The sequence below is a fragment of the Mus pahari genome, chromosome 7, assembly GCF_900095145.1.
Source record: "Mus pahari chromosome 7, PAHARI_EIJ_v1.1, whole genome shotgun sequence".
Taxonomy (NCBI): Eukaryota; Metazoa; Chordata; class Mammalia; order Rodentia; family Muridae; genus Mus; species Mus pahari.
The window spans coordinates 65,188,193-65,214,655 of NC_034596.1; the positions used below are offsets into that span (position 1 = coordinate 65,188,193).

Below are 26,463 nucleotides of genomic sequence, written 5' to 3' on the forward strand. Positions count from 1 at the left end.
CCTGGAACTCACTCTGTAGACCAGGCTGGCCTCAAACTCAGAAATCCACCTGCCTCTGCCTCCCGAGTGCTGGGATTAAAGGCGTGCGCCACCACACCTGGCAAACCTTTCATTTTCAAGTTGACACTAGTAATTTTGCTAAACTCACACAAACACATGCACACTCTGTTCATTTTTAAGAAAATTACCCAACACTTGAAAATAAGCAAAAACAAAATAGTAGGCACTTTTCAGTGTGGTACTTAGTTTAAACTTTTGATTACGTTCTATTAACTAATTTATTTACCAAGTCTATAAGATGAATTTATAGAATTCTGGCTGGTCAAAATGCAAATAATTTCTATTTGGAAAGGATAGCCTAACCCAATAGCTTTACTGTTTCTTCATTAAGTATCCTATAAATACCTAAATGGTCATATGAATGAATTGGACACCTTCTAGATCTTCCATTAAATAAAAACCTGAAGGCTGGAGATATATAACTCAAAGGGTAGAGTGCAGGAAGCCCTGGACTCTATCTTGGGTGGTTGAGACAGAAGGATCAGAAGTTCAAGATCACCCTCTACTATCTGACGAGTTTGAGGCTAGTCTGGGCGATATGTGCCCCTCTCTCAAAAATAAAGTTTAAATCACTGACATGTGTTCATTTACATTTTGAATGAAGTCATGACTTTACCTTTCTGAAATGTTTTGGTGACCTCACCAAATGTATAAGTAGACTATTCGGACTGAGCCAACTGCCCTGCCCACCACCCCCTCACTCCACGGACACAGATACTTCTTACAGAAAAATAAAGTCAACCTTGCTCATTTACATAAGCCAAAACTAGCTTGGTGGTGGTGATGAAGCCCTTTTGTCTCAGCACTCGGGAGGCAGAGGCAGGAGGATCTCTGTGAGTTCTAGACCAGCATGGTCTACCGAGTGAGTTCCCAGACAGTCAGGGCTACACAGAGAAACCCTGTCTTGAAAAACCAAACCAGAAGCTGAGTTCTGGAACAGCCAGGGCTACAAAAAGGATCCTTGTCTAAAAAAACCAAGTAGATAAATGTGAAAATCCACCTTTGTATTCTTTGTATTCTTAGGATGTCAAGCACCTAAGCTGTGTTCAACAGATGTTAAAGGAATACACAAAGCTAAAATACATCATACCACATAAAATATGAATTATTATCAACTAAATTTTTCTAAAAACATAAATGTTTTCCATGGCATGAACTTCAATTCCATAATGCTAAGTTAATAAATTAATTTTAGCTGCTTTTAACATTCACCACAGAAGATGACATTCCTGTGGATCTGTTTTTTTAATATGCAAAACATTCCATTACTATGAAGTAATAATATATTATCTACAAACACAACATGTAAATGCACAGTTCCAGGACCAAAGCAAGATATGGGGAATGGATATTAGTTCTGGTTTTATTTCTGATCCACTCTGAAAAATTAAATTTGTATTTATGCATCAAGGATTATTTAGAGTCTAAGCCACCTTTTGCAATCAAAACTAGGAATGTGCATGTATATTCTTGCATCGCACACCGACAAGGGTCACACTGATGCGTCCATTGCCACTCTGGGAGGCAGAAGGGCTATTACTCTCCAGGTATTTCCACTTTGCTTTTCATTCAACGCAGAATTATCACTACTCAACATGCTTTCCATTTCCACAGAGTTCTTTTAAAAGACACGATTTGGTGTGTGCCCCCAAGGAAAGCAATAATCACCTCCTTATGAGAGTTATAACAATGGAAAATTTGAAATTCTGAAGAATACAAGGAAATGTTTTTACCACTAAAGTGAACTTGTCTTTCCACTCCTAGACATGTATGATGAGTTCTTTTTCAAGTACAGTTGTTGTTAGTGAGTGTGTCGGTCGGTCTGTCTGTCTGTTTGTCTGTGTGTGCATGTGTGCATGTGTAGGGAGTCAGTTCTCTCCCTCCCTGCTGGATTCTGCATGAACTCAGGTTATCTGGCTTGCCCAAAGGTTCTTTTACTCCTTACATCTTACAGTCTCCCTCAATTGTGGTATTTTAGCTGGTGGAGGTTTCTTATTAAAGTGAGTGTGTGATATGATAGTGGTGTGTGTGTGTGTGTGTGTGTGTGTGTGTCCCCTGCATGAAGGCCAGGACAGCTTTGTGGAGTCAGCTCTCCGCTATCACCTTTATGTGGATTTCAGGAATGAAATTCAAGCCATCAAGCTTGTGTTGTTGGACCGAAAATCACCTTTCCTAATGAGTCTCTCGTTGGCCCAGGATTAAAAGATAATAAATAAATAAATAAATAAATAAATAAATTGTTTATTTTACAGAAAAGGAAAAGAGTTGCAGGGAGAAGCTCATGTTTAAGAGGCATGACCGCTAACCCTGACCATGTACTCTTCAAATCTACAAGTCTATCTTACAAAAAGAATTTAACAGCAACAAAGAGAATCGCATAATTGCCTAACTTCTTGTAAGACTAGCACCAACCAATAGGAGACACACATCCTAGCAATATATCTAATCTTCAAAGATTGATCAGCAATGAGCCACCACCACCCCAACTGTCCCTTAAAAGTGATTACTGCAAGTCCCCGTCGCTGTGAAGAAACTGACCACATTTTGTGAGGCAATCTCCGTATTCAGGTGTAAGACGTCTGCAGGAAGTGGAGAGGCGCTTTAGCTTCACCTCAAGAGCTGGAGAACGAATACTATGACTCACTGACACTTCACACATGGGAAACGCACATCCATATTAGCGAAAACAGCACTGCCTCAACAGGCGAATGGGAGAGTATGGCAAGCAAGCCGCCCGAGGCGAGCACCCCCAGCCCCAAGAACTTAATTCAAAGTAGTCTCTCGGTCCGAGATGGTGCATTTGTTTTAGAAACGAAAAAAAACAAAAAACAAAAAACAAAACCAGTGGGGACTCTGTGTTGCCAGAATCCACACTGAGGACAACGCATTGGTCAACGGCGGAAGTTGCCTGACGAAATGACTGTAAGATGAAATCCAGTTTTATGATCATAACAAAAACCTTCCTTCCGGGACCAGGCCAAAAAAGAAAGTTGAGAAAACGTCCTTCGGGATGCAACAGGCAATAAGGAGCGCCCGGAGCCCGGCCAGAGAAGGCTCGGCCCCGGCACCCGGGGCGGGCGCGAGCCGTGCTCCCGGCTCTCCCCGCTCTCCCCGTTACAAGTTGTGCGAGCTCCCGGCCCGGCCCCCCAGCCCGGCGCCCCGCGGCACCTCCCTCGGCCCCAGCACTGACCTTCCGCAAGGCCGGGACCAACAGTCCCCGCCATTTCGGGCTGTTTTCTTCGCTGAAGAACTCGTAGGGCTGCGGCGCCTGCTGCATGGCCCCGGCCGCAGCGCCTCCGCATCGGACGGAGGCCGGGCCGGTAGCCTGACAGGCAGGACGCGGGCTGCCTCGCCTCGCCTCGCCCGGGCCGCCGCCTCCCGCCCGGGCCGCAGCTCCGGCCGAGCGCTCGGGGGCGGCGCCGGCGGGCGGGCGGGCGGGCGTTCGCCGAGGCTTGGCGGCCCCGCAGCCCCGAGGAAGCGCGGCGGCCCGAGGCGCCCTGCTGTCCCCGCGGCGCCGGCCCGCTTGCCCGAGGCTCCTCCTCCTTTGTCTGAGTGCGCAGCGCGGGGCACCGCCGGCCTCGCCCCCGCCCCGACTCCCGCTACGGCCGCGGCGGGCAGACAGCGGCGGCCCGCAGCGTCCTCATTGCCTCCCCCGCCCTCCGCGCAGCCGCCGCCACCGCCGCCGCCACCGCCGGGCCCGCCCGAGTCACCTCCAGAGGGCCCTCGGGACCGAGCGGGCGCGCGTGTCCGGCGTGCACGGCGCTGGCCGCCGCCGCCGCCGCCGCCCCTCCAGCCCCGCGGGCCGCCGCCGAGCGCCGGGTCCCTGCAGCGGCGGCTCGGCTCGGCTCGGCTCGGCTCGGCCCCGCGCTCGTTCTCCCGAGTGTCGGGAGAAGACCAGCACGGAGCATGCGCGCCGCCGAGCGGGCCGAGGCGTCTGGTGCGGGGGCCCGGGGGCCCGGAGGGTGATCGGTCTCTCCTGGGAACGTGCGCGGGGCGGGGTGGCTCTTCCAGCCCCACTGGGCAGCGTTCCGAGTCCTGGCAGACAATCCTGATTCGGTGCAGCCCTGGTGGACCCCCCGAGCCGTGACTGCAGCTCTGGGAGGCAGAACACAGATGTGGGGAGAAAAGGACATTTGGGCTGATAGGATATTTATTTAACGTGTGCTCTATGTGGCTCCTTTGTATATTTAGGTGATAGTGGCTATTCATAAAGTCACGTTGTGGGGTCGTGGGAAGCTCTTAGCGCACGTTGAAGAGCCAAATGACTTCAGTTCGAGGTCTTTCACCTAGAGTTCCTATGTATCAAAAAAAAAAAAAAAAAAGTATCCAAAAACTTTCAGATATTATTCTTAGGTTATTCATGTTCAAATCCTTTCCACTTAAGGTTCTACAGAACCTGGATCCTGCGATACAGTCACACTAATTAGCATAAAAAATCCTCTGTCCCTATGCTTTTTTTAAGTTGAAGGGGCATGAACTTTGGAAACTTTTTCACTAGCCCAAATTTCATCCCACTAAAATCGCTGAACAGATTGCTCCCAATGGGCTGTAAACAGTCATGCAGCCAGCCACCAGCAGTGAGGAAGGGAACGGAAAAACAGACTGGAAAAGATAACCCCTGTAGTAATTTCAGTTCCAGAATCAGTGGGTGAACATTGTTCTCCCCAAAACACACCATTTTGTCTTCATAAAGTAAGAATGGCAACTAAATACTTAAAGAGATCGGAGCTTTTTGGTTTGTTTTGGTTTGTTTTTTAATCTAAGTATCCACGGTGTAAAAAAAAAAAAAAAGTCCTCTGGGGCTGTCGAGGAAAAGGTACCTGCTTTGCTTCACAAGGCTGACAAACCTGCGTTCCACCCCTGGATGGAACCCACGTGAAGAAGGAAAGAACTAGCTCCACCGGGTTGTTCTCTGACCTGTCTACATCTGAAATGTGGCATGTTTGTGTCCTCACACACGCGTGTGCGTACATAATAACACTAAAGTTGTTTCTAATAAAAGTTCTAAAGTTGTCTTCTAATAAATGGTCATGTTCATAGTCCCATGTACTAAATACACCCTGGTTTATAGAGAAAGCTTATTTTTCCTAAAGTTCCTAGACCCCAGCAATAAAACACGAAGCTGTCAAATTATCGGACTGCAATTGTGTTTTCTCATAGGAAAGTCATTGGTGGGAAGTTTTATTCTTGGCAAAGGATATTGGAAGGTTCCCCTGAGCTTAATGTGGCCTGAAGATGTATTTGTTTCGCCAAGCCAGTATTAAGAATTTTTAATTGGTATTACCATTTTAACGTCGATAGCTTTTTTTTTTTTTTTTCTGTCTATTTCCAGCTTCTCTTGATCTGGCAACAACGTGGCCTACTGCATCTATGCAAAGAAACAAGCAGGCAGTGCAGAGACGTCCTCTTTATAGAAGTGTGCCACCCATTTCCAGTTGGCTTTCTTCCCGATCTGGCACTGTTCCCCCTTTTACGTAACCTGCCTAGTCTCTACAGGCATCTGCCCTGTGATCTCTGGGCTAGGCAAACAGAAACGGGATCCACATGGTGCAAAGGGTCCAAGAATGACACCAGAGAGTTTTCTCTTCCAGACAAGTGACCATCTAAAGACAAACAGAAATGGTTGACTCCATATCTCATACTCAGGCAGAAATGCCCAATAGGTCAAAGGTTTACATGTATAAAAAAGGGATTCTGAATGACCTCAGAATAAAAAAAAAAAAAGATGACTTTTATATGACACAAAAATCTAGGCTGATATACTGATATTTCTTAATGCCAGGGGGAGAGGGGGGACCCACAAGCCAAGCTAAAAGGCAATGACAAGCTAAACACACACACACACCCCTACAATTCATTTTTTGAGCTAATTTCCCTGCAAATTAGTAGAATTAAGCTTCGAGGGGGAAAAATGAGGGAAAAAAGAGACCGAAAAAGCTCTCTCTCACACACATAAAGGGAATGTGTATCTCTTAGAAATAAACACTAAATTGCATTCATATTAAGAGAAATACAAACTTACACTGGTACCATTTTGCACCTATTAGATCAGAGAGCTTAATTATATACTATGATAGTAGAGATACAAGAAAACAGGAACTGGCTGTTTAAATGTCTAATAAAGGGCAAACTACATGACATCTCTCAAAGTTTCAAAGGTATAACTATGGACCTAGCAAATTCTAGAAATATGTCCTGGAGACATACTTGCTTGTGAATGAAATCACTAAGGGACAGGGTTATGCACTGCAGCATTGCATTCCCCCCCTCCTCTGTCTCACATATACTCGCATGCATACACACACACACACACACACACACACACACACACACGCACGCACGCACGCACGCACGCACACACACACACACACCATTTTATTTAACGTTAGGAATACAGTATTGTTCTAATAAATGACAGCATGTCAACTGTAATCCAGTTATCTATTTTAAAGATTTATTTTATGCATATGAGTGTCTTGCCTGAAAACATGCATGTGTACAATGTGCTAGCCTGGTGTCCAGGGGATCTCAAGAGGACCTTGAATTCCCTGGAACAGGAGTTAAAGATGGTTGTGAACCACCGTGTTGGTGCTGGGAACCAAGCCTGGGCCCTCTGCCAGAGCAGAAAGCACTCTAACCTCAACCGCTCAGCAGCTGCTCCAGCCTCCCAACTTAAGACTGGTTGGTTTGGTTTTTTTTAAACTAAATGAAACAAACAAAAAAGCAGGCTTCTGAACAACATTCTTCAAGATATGCCCCCAAAGCACAGTACTATGTAGACTGACACCACTTGTGTTTTTTTTTTTTTTTTTTAAAGTAGGTGGTATTTCACTATTTAACAGCAAGGATTCTTTATTACCACAAGGATGAAACCCAGGTGGCTGGAGCAGAGAGAGAATTTTCACTTAGAACTTTTGTAGGGTTTGCGTTTTCATCCTAGCGAATGTATCATTTAGTAACAACATTCAGTCATCTTTTAAGCACTTCTTTTTCTTTATTCACTGTGGGTGCACTGAGCTCACAGGGATCTACAGAGGACAATGGCTCAGAGTATCCTTTGCTTCCACCACATGGATCCTAGGGATCAAGCTCATGAGGTCAGCCTTCCCTCCAGCTTTGACTGAATGAGTCGCTCTTAATGACAAAATTTTCAGCCAGAACACAAACCTTTGCTTCAAGTATTAAAACTGGAAATATTAAAATACATACTATAAAAGGGGTATCGATATATGTAACAAAAATCTCAAACATGTTCCAATTTGAAGGCACTCATTTCATATTAATGATTTTATCTGTCTTTTTAAAAAAAAAAATGTAGAATGGCTTTTGGAAAATAACTTGGATGTCCCAAGTACATTTTTTTTTTTCATTTTAAAAGACAGTTAAATATTTTTACTACTAATATCCTCCCACTGAAAAATATTTTCAAGAATTTATTTGACATTTTTCCCATTTACTATTTCATACTTCCTCAATTTACTTAAAGTTGCAAGTGCTGTCAATCAGTAGCTGAGCAAAGCAGCGCCACAGGAAATAATAAACGTTATTGTTGCTCACTTTTATGGTTCTCTGCTGTAGCTTTAGTCTGCTTACAGCCAACTGTTCCAAGGAAGCTGGAGAAGGCACAGAGAGGAACCGTTTTTGCCCCAAGACCCTCACTGGATCTCCAAGCTTGTCAAGATTACAAGAGACTGTATGTCAAAAATGTCTTCCCAACAGCAACTATAATTTTCTTTTTACTTAATTAAAATATATAAATTTCGCCCTCTCTCCAATTCCTCCCGTGGCCCTCCCAGTTCTTTTTCAAATTAATGACCTCATGTTCTTCAATTATTTTTATGCATACTTGATTAGCCAATCATTTAGGGAGGCAAGTATAATTTTAATTAAATTCTAAGGGATTGATAGGTTGTGTGCCCTCTACCCCCTCCCCCCAAAAAAACCAGAAAAGCAAGCAATCTTCATGTCAGTATGTTACATACAGTCTGCTCTTTTTTTTTTTTAAGATTTATTATTACTTTTGTTATATGTAAGTACACTGTAGCCATCTTCAGACACTCCAGAAGAGGGAGTCAGATTTGTTAAGACAGATGGTTATGAGCCACCATGCGGTTGCTGGGATTTGAACCCAGGACCTTTGGAAGAGCAGTCAGTGCTCTTAACCTCTGAGCCATCTCTCCAGCCCCCAGTCTGCTCTTAAACAGAATCATGTTCCTCTGCTCTAGGGACGACACTGAGCTCGAGTTATCATCTAAATATTGCTACTACTACACAATGAGAAATCATTTTTTATAAGTTGTCCCAGACACCGACTCCAATACCAAGGATGGAAAGGAAAGATACCATTTCAGCTCTTTATTATTTAATACAATAAACATCTCTCCAGGTCTTGTCAGTAATTAAGTTAAGCTATGAACAACAATGAACTCATCATCTCCTCAGTATAGAGCCAAGCCAGGGAGCTGTCAACAATCATATATGTACATGGACCCAGATGATGAGGAATTAAGTAAAGAAAACAAAGACATTTGTTTTCTTCTAAATATTAATAATTTGCATAATGTTTTCATTACTAGGTACAATAAATATGGATATCAAAAGACAGCTCTTATGTTCTTAGTAGACAAACAAGCAAAATTAATTTTTTTAAAAAAGGCATGGGAAAGGCTGGGCATGGCGGCCCGTGCCTGGAGACAGGCAGGCAGATCTCTGTGAGTTTGCAGCTAGCCTGGTCTACAGACCAAGAACTAGGACAGCCAGAGATCCACAGAGAAACCCTGTCTCAAAAACAAAACGAAAACAAAAAAACAAAACTGTCCCAGAGCACCAGTGTTAAAAAAAGAGTTTATCTTAAAGATAATCAAAGACAATTTAAAGTAAAACTTGGGGCTGGAGAGATGGCTCAGCAGTTAAGAGCACTGGCTGCTCTTCCAAAGGTCCTGGGTTCAACTCCCAGCCACTACATGGTGGCTCACAACCATCTGTAACGAGATCTGATGCACTCTTCTGGTGTGTCTGAAGACAGCAACAGTTACTCATATACATAAAATAAATAATTATTAAAAAAAAAAGGCAAAATGTCTGAAATTCAAGGTTTTCTACTCAATAGGTCTGTGTTTTGTTTGTTTGTTTGTTTTCGAGTCAGGGTCTCACTATACCACTGCTGCTGTCTGGACCTCTCGGAGATCCATCCACCCCTGCCTCTGCTAGGAGTGAAGGGAGACATCTCTTACCACTGTTCTCCATCTTTTGCTGATTAAAGGGGATCTCCTTAAGCAACTCACAGATACCATTACAGAACTCTCAACACATGTAAAGGGCAAAAATCCTCATCTTACCCATGAAACAAAAAGAATCTTAACATAACTGTGAGAGCCTGCGTTTAGAAGGTAGCACTTAGGACAAAGCACAAGACCCTTTGCAGGACTTGAAGGATGGCAGAGGGTAGAGCCGGTTGGGATTGGCACTGTTCTTCCTTTCGGGCATTTGGTCTGTTTCTATTCTTAAATATGTCAGTGGACACAAACCATTTGAAAGCATCCTTAGGCATTGTTTTTATTTCCTGTGCACCTTATATATATTAGACAGTCTAACTGGGTCTGGTGAGATGGCTCACTGGGTACAGGTACATGCCAAGCCTAAATTCAATCCCTGGAAACTGTAAAATTGGAAGGAGAGAGATCTGACTCCACAGAGGTCTCCAACCTCCATACGCATGACATGGTTTGAACGTTCACACCTGCATACGCAGTAATAAAATAAAAATTTAAAAATCCAGTAACTGATTTCACAATTGCTCCTCCAAAATAGTTACATTTAGATAATAAATATACTCATAAGAAATATAAGAAAACATCTGACCAGAGAAGAGCCCCAGAGGCCACAGCCAGCCCTGAAAACAACGCAGACACCCCTGGTTCACCCATGCAGAAAGACCTCACATTAGAAACCATTACAGTTGGCTAGCCTCCAATGCAGGCCCAACAGACTTCCACAAGCCAGGGTTTGGCAGAATAAACTACTAACTTTTGTAGAAAGTTCTAGGAGTTGAGATTATCCCATAGGCTTATAGGCAGATCTCCAAATAGCCTCAGGAAACATGGAATTCTGCCAAGAGTAATGGCAGCGCTCCAACAGTGCACACCTCTAAGGGGATCAAGGGAAGGACTTTGATACACACTTTATGTGTGGATAAAAGGGGAAGGTTACATAACATGAAACACTAAAAGTTCCCCACACACTAAAATATAAGATGCTTCACTGTCAGACCAAAATATAAACATCCATACCTAAAGTTTGTATCATTCACACATACGGAAGCGATTGTGTTATATTGAGGCAGGAATCCCACTACACAGCTTAGGCCAGCCTTGAATTTGTAACCCTCGTTCCTTGACCTCCCAAGTGCTGTTACGGGCATGCACTATTTATACCTAATTTCAGATGAGTTTTTAAAGACATATCTACAGTTATGATAGCTTACGTAATATAAGTTGTTGTATGAGAAAATTTCTCCCAGGGAGATAATGCACAGGTCTACCAAGCCCAGCTAGGGAACCCACCACAGTACGAATACTACATCAAGTCCAACTTGATGGACCAATGAGTTTTAGTGGGGTCACTTACAGAATATGAAGGAAGGATTGCTTACAGGAGCAGAGATGACTCCAAGACAGCTGCATCACCAAGGCCTTACAACGAATGCTGGGAACCTGGAGTATACTGGACAGCCTGAGGGCTGCTCAGCTGACTGAAGTGTCCTTTCCAAGAAACATCTTCCAAGCAGCTGCTCTGGGACTGCTTGAGAGACGGGGTTTTTTTTTTTTTTTTTGCAGCTCAGTTTCCTTCCCTGGGGGATGAACTCTCAGTTTTTATTGCTTACCTCCAAATCTAGTCAGTTTCAGGAACTTCCTTAAGCTATTTTGAGTTGTTTACATTCCTGCATAAAGGACTTCCCTCCAGGATCAAAGGTTACAATCTTAGAGAAAGTGTTGTTTAACAAGGATATCCATTACAATAAACTTTTTGTTGTTTTGTTTTTCAAGTCAGGGTTTCTCTGTGTAGCCCTGGCTGTCCTGGAACTTGCTCTGTAGGCCAGGGTGGCCTCAAATCTTCCTCTGCCTCCTGAAAGCTAGGATTAAAGGTGTGTACCACCACTGCTAGGCAGGTTTTTTTAAAAAAAGTATCTATTTATTTTATGTGCATTGGTGTTTTGCCTGCATATGTCTGTAGACCACATGCATGGGTTACAGACAGTTGTGAGCTATAAAAGTAACTTTTATTTGCCTGGGTAAATATAGACTCAGGCTTACTGCCTTAGTCTGCTAACCTATACCTAGTCCCAGAATGCTTTCAGCCTCTAAGACTTAACTGCTGAATAAGCTCACCCTTTCTTATTCTTTCTGGTCTCTGCCTGGCTGGCTGGCTGGTCAACCTGGCTGTTCTGGTTTAAACTCTTCTCCAAGCTGACCTTTCTTCCTCCCTCTTTTTTTTTCTCTTGTGCTCTTAGTTTCCCTTTCTTCTTTCTTCTCACAGGCGTTGGAATTTCCCATTCTGTCAAATCTTTCTCTGATTTGCCATTTTGTCTGCCACTCAATTAAATATCACTTTCAAACATAAAAGCTTCCTTCTACAAACTAACTTTATGATTAAAGGTGTATGCTAAGGCTAAGCCATAACAAAATTGTGTTTTTCCAGTGAACAACAAAATCTCAGGGCTCAGTGTGATCAAATATCCTGCAACAGTGAGCTGCCATGTGGGTGCTGTGAATTGATTTTTGGGTTCTTTGAAAGAGCAGTCAGTGCTCTTAGCCACTAAGCCATCTCTCCAGCTCCTCAGTAGAGGTTTTATTGGGAATAAAATATGCTCATAACACCAAGAAACATTAAAATATTTTAATACTAATATACATTTTTATTTTCTCAGAAAGACACAAAAATTCTTATATATCAGTATTTAACAAAAAATTCCTATTGACATAAATATCAAATATTTTACAAACAGATTAACAGACATAGTTTAACAAATTTTCACTATTATTTTGGGATATACAATACAGACCCAAATGGAGTAAGGATTGCTTCTATCATGATAGTTATTTTGTGTTTTATATTTTATAACTTTATTTTTTCACAGCTTAGTGTATATGCACAGGTCTCACAGTTGATGAAACAGAACATGCATACTTCTCTCACCACATCTAAAGGGAAAAGACTCTCATCTTATTCATAAAGTAACACAATCTTAATGTGATGCTTGTGTCACTACGTCTTAGAACACAGCCGTGCTCTGCAGTGTGTCTTCTGGAATCAGCTGCTATGGAGGACCATTAGGGCTTGGTTTTTTCTGTAAATGACTTCTGAGTGTTTCAATATGCCCAGCCCAAGGGTTGAGTAACTGCCTCATCCATTCACAGGGGATATGCTGCCTCTCAAACTGAAGCCCACAATATGTATCCTTTTAAATTAATGGATTAGATAGCTTAATAAATGTAACCAGTAAGGGCTGAAGTGAAGAGAAACAAGTGACAGGAAAAGGTTCTCCTATCAACATGCACATCACTCTCATACATCCATCACAGTGTTGGCGAGGAAAACCAAGATTAACCCTGAGAGAACACTCAGGATAGGACAGACGAAGGGTCTCCCTGAAGTGCTGCCTGTTTCCATGGCCAGGCTGCCAGTTCTTCACTTACATTTCTATTTCTAACTTTCTGAGTTGTAAGACAAACTTCACTAGCTAACACAAACACACTCGTGCACACACAAGCACACACATACACACACACATAGTATACACAGTAACAATATGGCACCACGCACACATGTCACACACAGTATGGCACTTGGCACCAGCTCACCACATTAATGAAGTAAATATGAAGGCTATAAGGCACTTTCGCGGTTTACAGAAGTGAATGCCTCCAAGTTAGATATTAACCAAAAATGGAGAAATGGCCTCACAAAGCTTATAGGAATTCTGAAAACCCAAGTAGACAGGAACCATTAGTAATCCCTGGCCAACATCTTGGGAACCTTAGTGTGACCAAGGGGCTGAGGTGTGAAACATAAAATTACACAGTGACACACCCATGGTCAGGATTTTAAACTGCACTTATAAAATCAGTCCTTTTAGGGACTTTTATTTCTCAGCTTAGAAAACTGTAGTGTTGGCAGCAAGCACACAGGCGCACTGCTAGTCACGTGGAGTGATGGTGCCACACTGCAGGGCTGCAGTAAAAGACTTTTTTCTACGCTACTTAGAAATGTGAAATTTCATTTATTTCCTTGAAATCAAGCACTTTCATTTTCTAAACAAGCAGTTATTTAGAAAAAGGAAAAACATTATAAATCCAAACATTTATTTAGGGACAGTCCATCTTTTATGTTGTCTTCCCAAACACTCTGTAAGAGCTCTCCCCAGACTGAGATGGGTTGGGGTAAGTCTCTCTAAGAAACCTGAAGTTTCAGAACAGGTAGTGATATACACTTCGTTTCTTTGTTCACAAGAATATGGACCTAAATTTTTTAAAAAATTATTATATCTACTATATCCTGTTAATAAGTCAATGTTTATTTTAGCCTTAAAGGCATGGTTTTAAAATTGTTTTCTTAAAGTATAATTTTAAACCGCAGCCGGTAGGCCCTTGTTGCTGACGTGGGTACCGTGAAGCAAGCACAGCGCCCCCCCCACCCCCACCCCCCACTCATAACTTAAACCTGTGCTGTGCTTCCTCCGCTATCATCCTAGAAATTGCCAGGGAGGAAGTGGCGGCAGGCGAAGGCGCATTTCTCACATGAAGGACGCGGTCTCCAATCTCGCCAGCCCCTCCGTCAAACACGAAATCCTCTACCAGATTTCCATCTTTGTCCAGGGCCTGGGCCCGTACTCCAGCAGGACCTCTGCAAAAGCAAAAACAGCTGTGCTAAGCACCTGAGCCGCAGATCGAGGACAGCCTACAAGCTCTCAACGCTTTCTTAAGGCAACCCAGTCTTTATCCTAAATGCAGTTGTGTGGAAACGCACTTAATTCATGTTTAGCAAGAGGCTGTGGAGGATACTCTGGCCAACCCATAGCCCTAGATAGAGCAGAATGGCTATTAAGTAACAGTATAACAAACACTACCACATAAATATCCAAGCAATTCATTACTTGTAAATAGCTGTTCTTCCCAAAAGTAGCAGGCAAATTCATATTTAATTGGAATAGATGTCTTTATTTAAAATCATAAGCTTACTCTAGAATTCAATCAGTGGCAATCATATAAATCAAAGGCCGCAGCAGACTTTTCATCAAGCAGTGGTAGGAGCTGGTTCTAGCCGCACACTCCATCTAGGGTAATGTTTATTAAATTTTGTTTTGATAAGCTATTATTAAAATTTATGGAAAATAATTAGTACACTCTAAGTTAGAATTTTTAATTTAATAGTTTAACCTCCAATATAAGGAAAACCTCCAATTAATTATAAAAAGATGGCAAGTATAAAAAAATTAATTCAGCAACATGTTAATATTGTAGTGAGTCAACTCAAGTTCTGATTTTGTTTGTTTGGTTTTCTCTTTGGTTTGAGTCAGGGTCTAACTGTGTAGCCCTGGCTGTCCTGGAACTCACTCTGTAGACCAGGCTGGCCTCAGACTCAGAGATCATCTGCCTCTGCCTCCCGAGTGCTTAGACTCACTCCATCACTCGGCCAGCTTTATTTTATTTTTTAACTTTTTTAAAAAGATAGGGTGTCATGCAACCCAGGCTGCTCTTGAAGTCCTTGTGCAGCCAAGGATGACCTTGAGCCTTTTTAAAATTCACTTTTAAAATTTTCACTTATGCTGGAGTAGGCTCAAGAAAAGGAAAAGGGATGAGGTGAAGTGACAGGTAGCTGCTGGTTCCTGTCCCTTGCCGGGCAGAGGAATCCTGACCACAGGCTCTTGACACTTTCCCCTCAGACTAGCTGAACACTTGCTTGCAGACCGTAGCCCCGCGCTTCATGGCCCGGGGCTGCTCATTCCTCTTGGTCCACTGGGTCCGCCACATCAGCTCTCCTCACCCTGCTGCACGTGCTGGAGCTTATCCCGCCCCAGCGCACTAGGGCCACACACTGTCTGTCAGATCTTCCCCAAACCCCTTCCCAACCGGAAGTCCATGACGTAGATCCAGAAAGTGCTCAGTGTGAGAATGGTCATACGGTTGCCTTCCTGCACCTTTTCTCTGTCTGGCTTTGGCAAATCGGCCAAGCTGACATGGAGGCCACACAGGTATTCCTCAGAATTCTCACAGATCAGCATCTTCCAGCACCTATCCAAGTTCACAGGCATTTGGGGCACTGACTGGCCGGTCACGGTCAGCTACAGAGAGGGAGGGAGCACTCTCAACACTCAACTTCCTGATGCTACTCTACATCCTGAGTGCTGGGATTACAGGCATGTGGTACCATGCCCAACGTTCTGCTTTATAACTATAGGAGGGATTTTTTTTTTTAGATTTAGAATTCTGCTGTCTTATAAAATAGTTAAAAGTTACAGATGACATTTGAATTAAATGTATTTAAAATCTAAAATAATCTCCTTTAAAAGTGTTCACTTTCAAAGCACAGCATGAAAAACAAAACCTATCTGTGCATCATTAAGACACAATGAAGCCAGGCAATCACGAACAGTTTTTATTAATTCTGGAACAACCCAGATAAAAGCCTGAGGATACAAAGAGCAACATGATAACACTGTCCTGAGAACTCAGCCTGGCTCAACAAGGACAAGGACAAAATCAGCTGCTACTGACCAAGCACTTCATGTGCTGGGGTCATCCCCTCCTCCTGACAGCTGCCGAGGGGCTGGTGTGGAACGCAAAGAGACTGAGTGCCATCCGGAAGCACTCAGCACCTCTGCTCACGCCCAGAGCTAAGTAATAACTACAAGGGTAAGAAAGTGCACAGGAAGGTGAATGATTGGCTCTGGGGCCGGGACGATTCCCAGTGAGCCTCGGAGACAGCAGCGGAGCACAGGAAAAATGGCACTGAACCGGACACTTGTGAGGACAAAGACACATACTAATGCGGGGTCCTTCTCTGCAATCTATACAGCTTATGAACTCATCAGTGGCACTCCTTGATTCTCTTAGCAAAGAGTGCAGCTGCTGGTCAGAGGGCCAGTGGGCCTTATTGTCCTGTCTTGTGCCTTCCAAGGAACTGTCACTGGTGCTCAGTCCTCTGTGTAAAGTCACTTTCCTTAGTACAGAGCTTCCAACTGTATATTCCTCATTACTGCCAAGCATGTTGGAGTTAATACTGATTAACCACAGCAAGGAATGTATGTACCGTTTTCTCCCATATAAAGATAAATTATCTCTCAATACCTTTGGCCTAAGTGTCCAAAATCTGTAACTCAAACTAAAAATAAACCACCATGCTTTTCTTAAGATCCGACTACAGTTCACACCAGCATGGAATGTCCTAGCTACCAAATGCCTCATGCTTCTGTCTCAGCATCTTCGGAAGCCTGCTGCTCTCTCCTACATAGTACAGCTATGTGCAGCCTTTCCTTTCAGAAGACTCCCGCCTGAGGTAAGCACTGGAAAATGAAACCTTAGAAAACATAAACCAAGCCTGCCTCAAGGGCGGACAATGCCTTGTACAACACCTACTCCTCCTCCATGTCTAGACTTGAGTGTTACAGTTTATAGACAGTCAATAAGCCATGCACTATATTTTTAACAATTTTTAAAGCAAAACCAAAAGAACAATTTCACAAACTAAGAACTGTGGACTCAATTATATAAAAGCCATGAAAACTTGCAGTTGACATCTTTTGCTGGTCCTAAATAGGATAGCCAAGTGTGTATAAAGCTCATGTTGGGACTACTGCCCATCTAAACGTGTAACCTGGAGTGTGGCTATGGAAAGGGAAACAATTCCAGCCCAATTTCCAGACCTGAAGGAGCAGTTATTCTCCCGCCTAATCTTTAACAAAAATGCATTATGAGAAAAAATGACTTTTATAGAGGCTCATCTCTCCCTATTGTCTGGTAGGTGCTGGGGGTGGAAGCCTGTACCTTGTATGTACTGGGCAAGCACTCCATATGCCTAGGGTTAGGGACTAGAACATTGTGAGATCCTATAAATGTCCTGTGAGAGACGACAGAATACCAGCAGTCTATACTGGGGCCAGAAGGGATATACGTTAGTTGTTAAAGTTCTAATTCTGTAAATTGTCTGCAGACTCTCATCTGATTCACAAGGGCTTTATCTGAGGAAACCCCGTGGATCTAAGTCCCTCTGTACAGGTTTTGCATTTGTTTTTATCAGGTACTCTGAGAACTTTAAAAAAAAATGTATAAAAGCAGAAAGAACTTCTGTGTATGAATTACTATTATCATTTTATATGACAAACTTTTCAACAATTATACAAACATAACCATTCTTGTTTTATCTGAGGAAATCTCACTCAACACTCAAATTTTTCCAATGATTTTAGGCACACCCCTGAAGACACCATTTCATATCAATGTGTATGAAAACTATGATTATTAATAAAGTAGTACATACTTAGTATTGACAATATTCAGCCTATATCAACCAAACTGGCTTTAACTTTTTACTCTCTAATTTACAGACAGGAGCAGGGGGAGAGAATAGTGAGGGGAGAAAATCAGAATGTACTGTGTGCATGTATGAAACTGTTGAAAAATGAACAAAATAAAAAGACAAGGAAGCCTCTTAGTCATTAAAGTCTTCCTGTTGCTCTAGGGCAGCATCAGTACCAGCCTCTCTTGGCAAACAGGTTTCCAATTTCTTCTGTTTAGGGTATATGGATACCCACTGCATTCCCTCAATGTCAGCTACACACACACACACACACACACACACACACACACACACCTCAAGAATGTTTCTTACATTTTCTCTTTAATTTTGTAGTGTGACATTTACCTAACTCTCTAGACTAGTGGTTCTCAATCTAGGGAAATCCTGCCCCCTAGAGGATAGTGGCAATGTCTGGAGACATTTTGAATTGTTACAAATGGGTGCATGGGTAAAGTCCAGGGGTGTAGTAAATAACCTGCTATTAAATAAATTATAGACAGGCCTCACAGCAAACAATTATCGAGTGCAAATGCCAACAGCACCAAGTTACAGAGGTATCTTGCTTTTGCATTTTATAGCATAGTATACTTTCCATTATTGGAAACCTTACTTTTAAATTCCTTAATACATTTAACAAAACAATACACAAGGAATGGGGAATCATTGCCTATATGACTTCATCTTTTTACTTCCTTACAGTGCTAACAAACTCAGTAGCAGTACACACGACTGGCGCCATATTAATCAGCAAAGAGTGTGAGGAGCTTAGAATTAACATAAGGGCCGTAGTGACAATCATGTAACGTTTGTACACCTCATGCATGTATCTGACAGATGACTTCACATTCCAGTCTAATGCATCATACTAAATTGCTGTTCACAATGCTTTGCTAAGCAATAAGAACGGAGATGCATGACCTTCGGTAGCTCCTGATGCTCTCGGGCACAGTTTTAGAGTAATACCACCCTCCACGCGTGGCTTCCATCAGCTTGCTCCTTCCAAGTGCTCAGGATCTAACTCAGGACTGCTTGGATATGTGACCTGTTAGATTGCACTATCTCACACTTAAGGTTATGACACAATACTGACAGGACATTTGTGGCCTGAATACACTGGGCTGCATGACAAATAAGACGGGCAGGACTGAGGCTTCAAGCTGTGAAAAGCTCTATTGATCTTATCATTAAATATTTCAGGCATATAATAAGATATCAATTAACGAGCCGGGCGTGGTGGCGCATGCCTTTAATCCCAGCACTCGGGAGGCAGAGGCAGGCGGATTTCTGAGTTCGAGCCCAGCCTGGTCTACAGAGTAAGTTCCAGGACAGCCAGGGCTACACAGAGAAACCCTGACTCGAAAAAACCAAAAAAAAAAAAAAAAAAAAAATATATATATATATATTATATTATATATTATATATATTATATATATTATGTTATTATATTATATTATATTATATTATATTATGTTATATATATATGTTATTATATATATTAACAACAGATATACCCTAACAAAACCCGGAAATAATAAAAATAAAATAAATAAAAAATTAATTAAAAAACAGAAAGAAATCTACGTGGTGTTTGCAGATCCTGTCTTCCTTTCCCAGAGGCAGCCACTTTTCTGAGCCAGGTTTTTATTAGTTTTATGTCTGCTTATTATTTTCACAGTGATCTACAAATATTGTGTGATATTTGGCTTGTTTTTCAGCTCATACAAATGATATCAAATATATATTCCTTGTTTTTAGTAATTCCTGAATTTAACAGCTGGAGGAGCCAGAAGAAATCAAGAGAAGGAACAAATGGGGTCACTAAACTAGCCATATCAGCATCTGTGTCTCTAAAGGGGAACTCCTCTGTGATCGAGTTGACTGTCTCCACATGCACCTGCAAACAGGCTTGCCTCAGGCTTGGGAATGGAATATGGGTAGTGAACTCCCTGCCACAGTTTTGATACAGAATCCCACATGCCCAGCCACCCAAAGAGTATTAGCAGCAGTAATGAAACCTGATTTAACCAGCCTGTCTTCAGATTGAAGACATTCTAAGTCTACAATTGTAAAGCAGAGAGAATAAAAGACTTTGTTTATAAGTGAGCACACGAAAACAAAGTCTTAATATTTTTACCCCTTCCATTTCAGAAGGTGAGTGGAAGAGATGAAAAAGGAAATGTGAACTGGGGACTTAACAGTCCTTCCAAGGAGTCCATCAGAGTGGCCTCAGAATGACACCAGAGACAGATTTAGAGCAGGAGATCTCCCACTGCCAGCCCCTTAAGGGAGACAGCTGACATGACTGTCGCTCTCTGCTGATACAGAGTGAAGCTCACTGACATATTACACCCAGCTAGTTTCAACAGCTGCTCTGCAGGACTGTGAGGGGGATACTGTAATACAGTACCTTGAATACACTGTGGATTAGGCCTGACAACTGGCACGGGCACTAAAAATATCTCCAGGGAAGACAAACACAGACTTGATGAGTTCAGAGGAATCTACACAGCAAGTCGAATTCCAAGAAGAAAACACCAACAAAGCTTTCCTGACACCCATGAGCAAGGATTTAGAGCGACTACAGTCGGGCTACATCCTACTTCTGTCCTACAAGCAGAATCCAAGTGGACAGAAGCACAAGCAGAGGGGACTGGGCAGATCCCAGGGACTAAGAGCATGCCCCACCCAAATCTGAGCTTGATTCCCAGCACCCACTATGGGCAGCTTACAACTCCTGCAGCTCCAGTTCCATGGGCTCCAACGCCTCTGGTCTCATGTGCACATACCCACCTCTCCACAGACATACACAATTAAAAATAAAATAAAAAAAATTAAGTTGAGAAGATGAAAGGCAAGTATGTGTCTAAAGGGTTTTTAAGACTCAGTCAAGGGCTGGTGAGATGGCTCAGTGGTCAAGAGCACTGACTGCTTTTCCAGAGGTCCTAAGTTCAATTCTCAGCAACGACATGGTGGCTCACAACCATCCGTAAGGAGATCTGACGCCCTCTTCTGGAGTGTCTGATGACAGCTACAGTTTCCTTACATATAATAGTAATAATAATAATAATAATAATAATAATAATAATAATAATAATAAAGACTCAGTTGAAGTGGCCCACACCTTTAACCCCAGCACTCAGGAGGCAAAGGAGGCAGAACCCTGAGAGTTCCCAGATAGCCAGGGCTACACAGAGAAACCTTGTCTCAAAACAAAACCAACAAAAATGGACTGATGAGTCTGAAGAACTAAGGACTATGACACAGTAGTGCAAGAGGGACGCAAGCCTCTTGGGAAAAAGAGAGCAAAGATTCTGAGGCTGTGCCATCTGAGCGAGGGGTATCACCAGCCAGGCCTCCCTCTCACGTTCCCTTCCTCACCACATTTCCTTACCGAAGGACATCGCTGATGGTGATTTCAGGAATGAATTTTTGAAGATGCTTCACTGTTTCACTGAGAAAACAGGCTTTATACATTTCATTAACTCCGTAAGAGAAATGCTGGAACACCAGTTTAATGAAACCGCTAAGAACAAAAAGGGGAAAAAAAACACCCTTGAGATAGAGGATTCTTTTATTACTATAAAATATCTACATGTTTTAGAAAAAGTCCAAAGAAGTTACATAATAAAGAAACTTTTGGCTAATATAAAGAGAAGAATTCACTCATACTCAAAATATATAAGGAACGCGACTTCAGAATGGTAGTCTATGAAGCTTCTAATGTTAAGGCTTTCTAATGCTTTCCATACACTAAAAAGGTGTCTTTAAAACAATGGGACACCTATCCTAGTTTAGTCTGGCAGAGGTACAACACTCTAGCAGTAGTTCTTAAGTGAGATTCTGTGCACATGCTAAAAAGCTCAACCTAACCCACTGTTACAGAACCTGCAGAGGGTAAAACCCATACGTCATTTAAAATGCTTTCCAGTGGTTACAGGTAAAATCTTCTGAAGAGAACGACTGCCAAACAGACCAGCGGGCCGGGAGAAGGTGCATTTGGTAACTAATGTGTTTGCCAAGCATACAGGAGGAGGTGGGGGGAGGGGCAGGGAGGAGAGGTCTCTGGGCCTTGCTGGCCAGCTGGTCTAGATGAATCAATGAGATCCTAGTTGAGTGTGTCTCCAAAAACAAAATAAGGAGGATGATGACTGAGGAAGACACCTTGTTGGCAACTCCTCTAGGCTCTGCCCAACCTGCCAGGGACAAACCCCACTCTTCCTCTGTCTCTGTCTCTGTCTCTGTCTCTTTCCACCCCCTTACCAGGCCCCTTCTCTTCCCCCAATAACCTTCCCTTTGTACTAGCACTCTGGTATGGCAGTGACTCCTCTAACCTTCCCTTTGTACTAGCACTATGGTATGGTAATGACTCCTCAGGGGAGCATCCTGGCCAGGCCCACTGAGATGCTCCCTCCCACCGCATTATACCGCCATTTATAAAGCACAACACACCTGACAACAAACTATGGCCCACACATACACATGCATGTGGCACACCCACACACATGTGCATGCACTCAGGAAAAAACAGAGTACTTCATAAGGCTATTTCTTAGAACAGTGTCTCGAAAAAACAAACAAACAAACAAACAAAAACAAAAAGATCTGGACTACCAGATTTTATTTTATTTTATTTTATTTTTTGGTTTTTCAAGGCAGGGTTTCTCTGTATAGNCCTGGCTGTCCTGAAACTCACTCTGTAGACCAGGCTGGCCTTGAACTCAGAAGTCTGCCTGCCTCTATCTCCCAAGTGATGGGATTAAAGGCATGAGCCACCACTGCTGGGCAAGAAAATAATTTTATTTATGAATGGTTTTGGCCTTACTTTCTTTTTAGCTAAGACATTATTACCTTGGTTCATCAAAATCTTTTGTGAAATAGTTAAACATTACACTTGGCATGAAACATAATCCAGAGGAAAACCCCTAGTTAGTATGTACAAGGTTCTGCCTTCAGCCTTTAGCATCAAAACCAAATAATCAAATTTATTCTTATTACAGAAAGATCTTAATTTGGAATAATAAACAATTAACATAACAGTCACATAAATGAAGGTTTAGTCTATCAGAATATCAAAAACTTCTGGAGTTAAAAAGAACAAGCACATAAAATCTTAAAGGTGACATTATTACCTTTTGAGAATTACTTCCATAACATCTCTGGCATTGAAGTCAAAGGGTCTGTAACCTTCCCGTTTAAAGGCAAGCACTGCATTAGGCCCTAGCCAAATAGTGCCATCCAACCTCGGTGTAAAGTGAACTCCTAGGAAAGGTAACCGGCTGTCCGGGACCTGCAGAACCAATACAGCAATGAACCGTTAGCGCAGCTCACATTCCAGTGCACTGCACACACAAACATCTAACTGGTGACGTAAGAGAGCGCCTTCTAATGAATCACGAGCTGTATTCAGGTAGGATTTTCTATTAACACACGTTATGTTTTTAAATGCTAGTGACATTAATATATATTGTTCTACTTATCCATCTTTCTGGGAGAGGGGGAAAAGAAGAACTGTCATACTCCTGGCTCTTTCTCCGGAAAAATGTACACATTTCTAGCATAGGCCTCCGGGAAGTGAGAAGCAGCAGGCAAGTCAGCATGCGGCTGAGCCTAACTTTCTCTCAGGGACTGGCTCCTCAGCAGGGTAAGTGCAGGCAGGAGAGCGAGCGAGCGCTTCATATACACACCCTGACTTTTACCTCCTGGAACTGGAGCAGTCATAGCCCTCCTGTTCCCAGTGCACGGATGAAGAAGACAGTCAGTGTTCCTGCTGCTCCCCCACTGGGGAGGGAGGAGCTGGTCCTCTGTACTCCAGGGGTACAGAGACATGCGACCACAGAGCACAAGGCGGCTTTAGGGACGGACTCACAGCAGACAGAAGATATCACCACACACTCGGCCCTGAAACCCTCTCTTCTAAAGCAGGTAAACGTTTTTATTTTCATTTCCTTTGTGGCTCCGACTAACTTGATAGTGAGAAGACAGAAGTATCATTACCTACCGGATAAATATTTCCTTTTACAAGGTAGCCCTTTTCTGGCCTTAAGACCAGGTAATCTCCACGGAATGGGACAATTTGAGGGTCAGGATTGCAGCCACTCAACTCTGAAATACGGTCTGAGTAAAGACCAGCACACGTGACAACATATCGACACCGAATTTCCTTTCCCTGGAACAAAATAAAGACGCATGGTTAGTTTCTAAACATAAGAAAATGTGGCAGCCCTTGTCTGTGGGTGAAACCTTAAAAACCGAAAATACTCCAACTGAATGTAGAATTAACAATGGTTGCAATATAGAAGATGGGTAAAGGAAGGTTGGGTTTAATCAATAAATTATATGCATGTATGGAAACAACACACTGAATCCCATTATATAGTCGATATATGCTAAGATACTTTTCCAGGGGCTGGGGGTGGCAGGCATTCTTACTGTATAGCCCTGGCTAACTTAGGCTATACACACACACACACACACACACACACACACACACACACACCTGCGCGCACACACACAAACATGCTTGAATAAAGGAATAAATAGGTCAAAGGGGAGAAAACATGCTAAAAAATAAGAATAAATGCATATTTTTTCTAAAAGAACAAATTCAATGTAACTTTCAGCAAAACTGGACCCTCTTTTGTAAAACATACAGAAATGAATTTGACACTACATATAGTGGTAAATCCCTACAATACCAGAAGTGAGTGACTGAAACAGAAGTGAGTTCAAGGCCAGCTTGAACTACACCCCAAACACCAGGCCAGCCAGGGCTACTTAGCAAGCAAGATCTTATCTCAGACAATTAAAACATTTTTTTGAAATGGAGTTAAGATTTAAATGTAAAACCTATGACTACAGAATATGGAAGATGCTCCCTGCCACTGGCACTGGTGACCGTTTTTGTAGAATGGGCACCAGAGACACAAGTAAAAGAAGCAAAAACAAACAAATGGACTACACCAGACTCAAGGTTCCTGCGCAGCAAAGGAAAAGGCAGAGCAAGCCACACACCTGACAAGGGTCAATCCCTAATACATAAAAGGAACTCAAGAACTCAATGGCCAGAAAGTACGGGATCCAATTTAAACTGGGCAGTAGAGGCATGCACCTTTAATCCCAGCACTTGAGAAGCAGAAGCAGAAGCAGGTGGATTTTTATGAGTTTTAGGCCAGCCTGCTTGGTTTACAGAGCTAGTTCCAGGACAGCCAGGGCAACACAAAGAAAACCTAGAACAAGGCAAACAAAACTGGGGAAAGGACCTTAATAGACACTCCTTTCAAACACACACATAAATTACCAACAGGTAATGAGAAAGGTGCTTGACCCCAGAATCATCAGAAGTACAAGTTGAACCTCTTAGGACGGGGCAGGGGCAGGGGCAGGGGCAGGGGCAGGGGCAGGGGCAGGGGCAGAGGCAGGAGGACCTGGTCTACACAGGAAGTTCCCACACAGCTAGTCCTACAAAGAGAGACCCCTGTTTCAAAACCCAAACCCAAAACCAGACCAGACCAGACCAAACCAACAGGCCCAGGATATTCTCTCACACTTGTTGGGAACTAAACCCTTTATCTATGTACTACCCAATTATGTTTTATCATCATTATCATGGACCAATTATGTTCTTCCAAAATTCTTATGTTCAAGTTCTGTCCCTATTAAAGAGGCAATTAAGGCTAGATGAGGTCACATGGGTTGACCCATCTTTGGTCACTACCAAAACTAGGTATACTACCTCCAGCTCCCTAGGTTCAGCCCCCAGCACCTCAAAAGCAGTAATACACGTAACTTGGAAGAAAGGCCACACCAGAAAACTAACCCTGACAGCACCTCGCTATTGGCCTTCTAGATCCTAAAGTATGAGAAGATAACTGTTGTTCAGGTCACCCAGTTTGTGGGGTGTCTTCATGGTGGCCTCTCCTGTTCTCCCACTGTCTGACACAGGATTCTCAGCACTACTGCCATTTGAAGCAGGATACTTCTTTCTTGGGAGGCAGGGAGGCTGTTTATCAGCATCCCTGAACTCCACCCACCACATGCCAGCAGCCACGACCCCTTCATCCAGTTTTGACAAAAGTCTCCAGGCACTGTTGCTGTCCCCTGGGAATCAAAATAATCTCCAATTGGGACTGGTAATCTAATGTAAGATGTTTAAAGTGATCACTCTTACATCTCAGCACTTAAGGGTCTAAGAGTAGAAGTATAACTCATCGGGTGTGGTGGCGCACACCTTTAATCCCAGCACTTGGGAGGCAGAGGCAGGTGGATTTCTGAGTTCGAGGCCAGCCTGATCTACTACAAAGTGCGTTCCAGGACAGCCAAGGATATACAGAGAAACCCTGTCTTGAAAAACCAAAAAAAAAAAAAAAAAAAAAAAAAAAAAAAAAAAGAAGAAGTATAACTCATAATGAACTTCTCACAAAGACAATACTTTTAAATGATTTTTAAAATCTGTGTTAGAGAGCAAGCATGTTTCATTCAAATAAGGAATAATCACATCTTATTAGATGAAAACATAGTAGTTTTGCCCCTCCCCATTTTTATTTGTCAAACTTAAGTACAGTGTAACAGAGGCAAGCCGTCCTGCATCTGCTAGGCATACAGAGTGATGGTACACAGCTGCAGTGTCCACTCAGTACAGGAAGCCTGTGACCCACCAACCTCTGCTAACTTAGCTATTCCCTAACTGTTAGGACTGAATGCTTTACAAATCCAGATCACTTAAGGGTGACTCTGTTCTCACCGACACTGATGGCACAGGGAATCCAGTGTCCTATGGTTCTCACTTTAGACTATGGAGCCTGGAGGGAAGCAATCTCCCTCTGCACGACC

The 26,463-nt window shown here is 42.9% G+C and overlaps 2 protein-coding genes across 3 annotated transcripts in view; both read right to left on the reverse strand.

Moving 5' to 3' along the window:
• Nucleotides 1-3,708, reverse strand: part of Sos2 (SOS Ras/Rho guanine nucleotide exchange factor 2) — an 87,343-nt gene extending 83,635 nt beyond the window's left edge. Inside the window, exon 1 of one of the 2 annotated variants that reach the window (XM_021201768.2) lies at nt 3,251-3,708. In XM_021201768.2, the coding sequence (XP_021057427.1) occupies nt 3,251-3,337 (87 nt within the window). In that variant the 5' untranslated portion in view covers nt 3,338-3,708. The remainder of the gene's footprint in view (nt 1-3,250) is intronic. The other variant, XM_021201767.2, reaches the window with a different exon arrangement.
• Nucleotides 3,709-11,993: 8,285 nt separating this feature from the next.
• The window catches only part of L2hgdh (L-2-hydroxyglutarate dehydrogenase), a 29,755-nt gene continuing 15,285 nt past the window's right edge, over nt 11,994-26,463 (reverse strand). Inside the window, exons 7-10 of the mRNA XM_021202431.2 lie at nt 23,633-23,800; nt 22,764-22,921; nt 21,026-21,157; nt 11,994-13,962 (exon numbers count right to left, since the gene is read on the reverse strand). Coding sequence (XP_021058090.1) covers nt 13,767-13,962; nt 21,026-21,157; nt 22,764-22,921; nt 23,633-23,800 — 654 coding nt within the window. The 3' untranslated portion in view covers nt 11,994-13,766. The remainder of the gene's footprint in view (nt 13,963-21,025; nt 21,158-22,763; nt 22,922-23,632; nt 23,801-26,463) is intronic.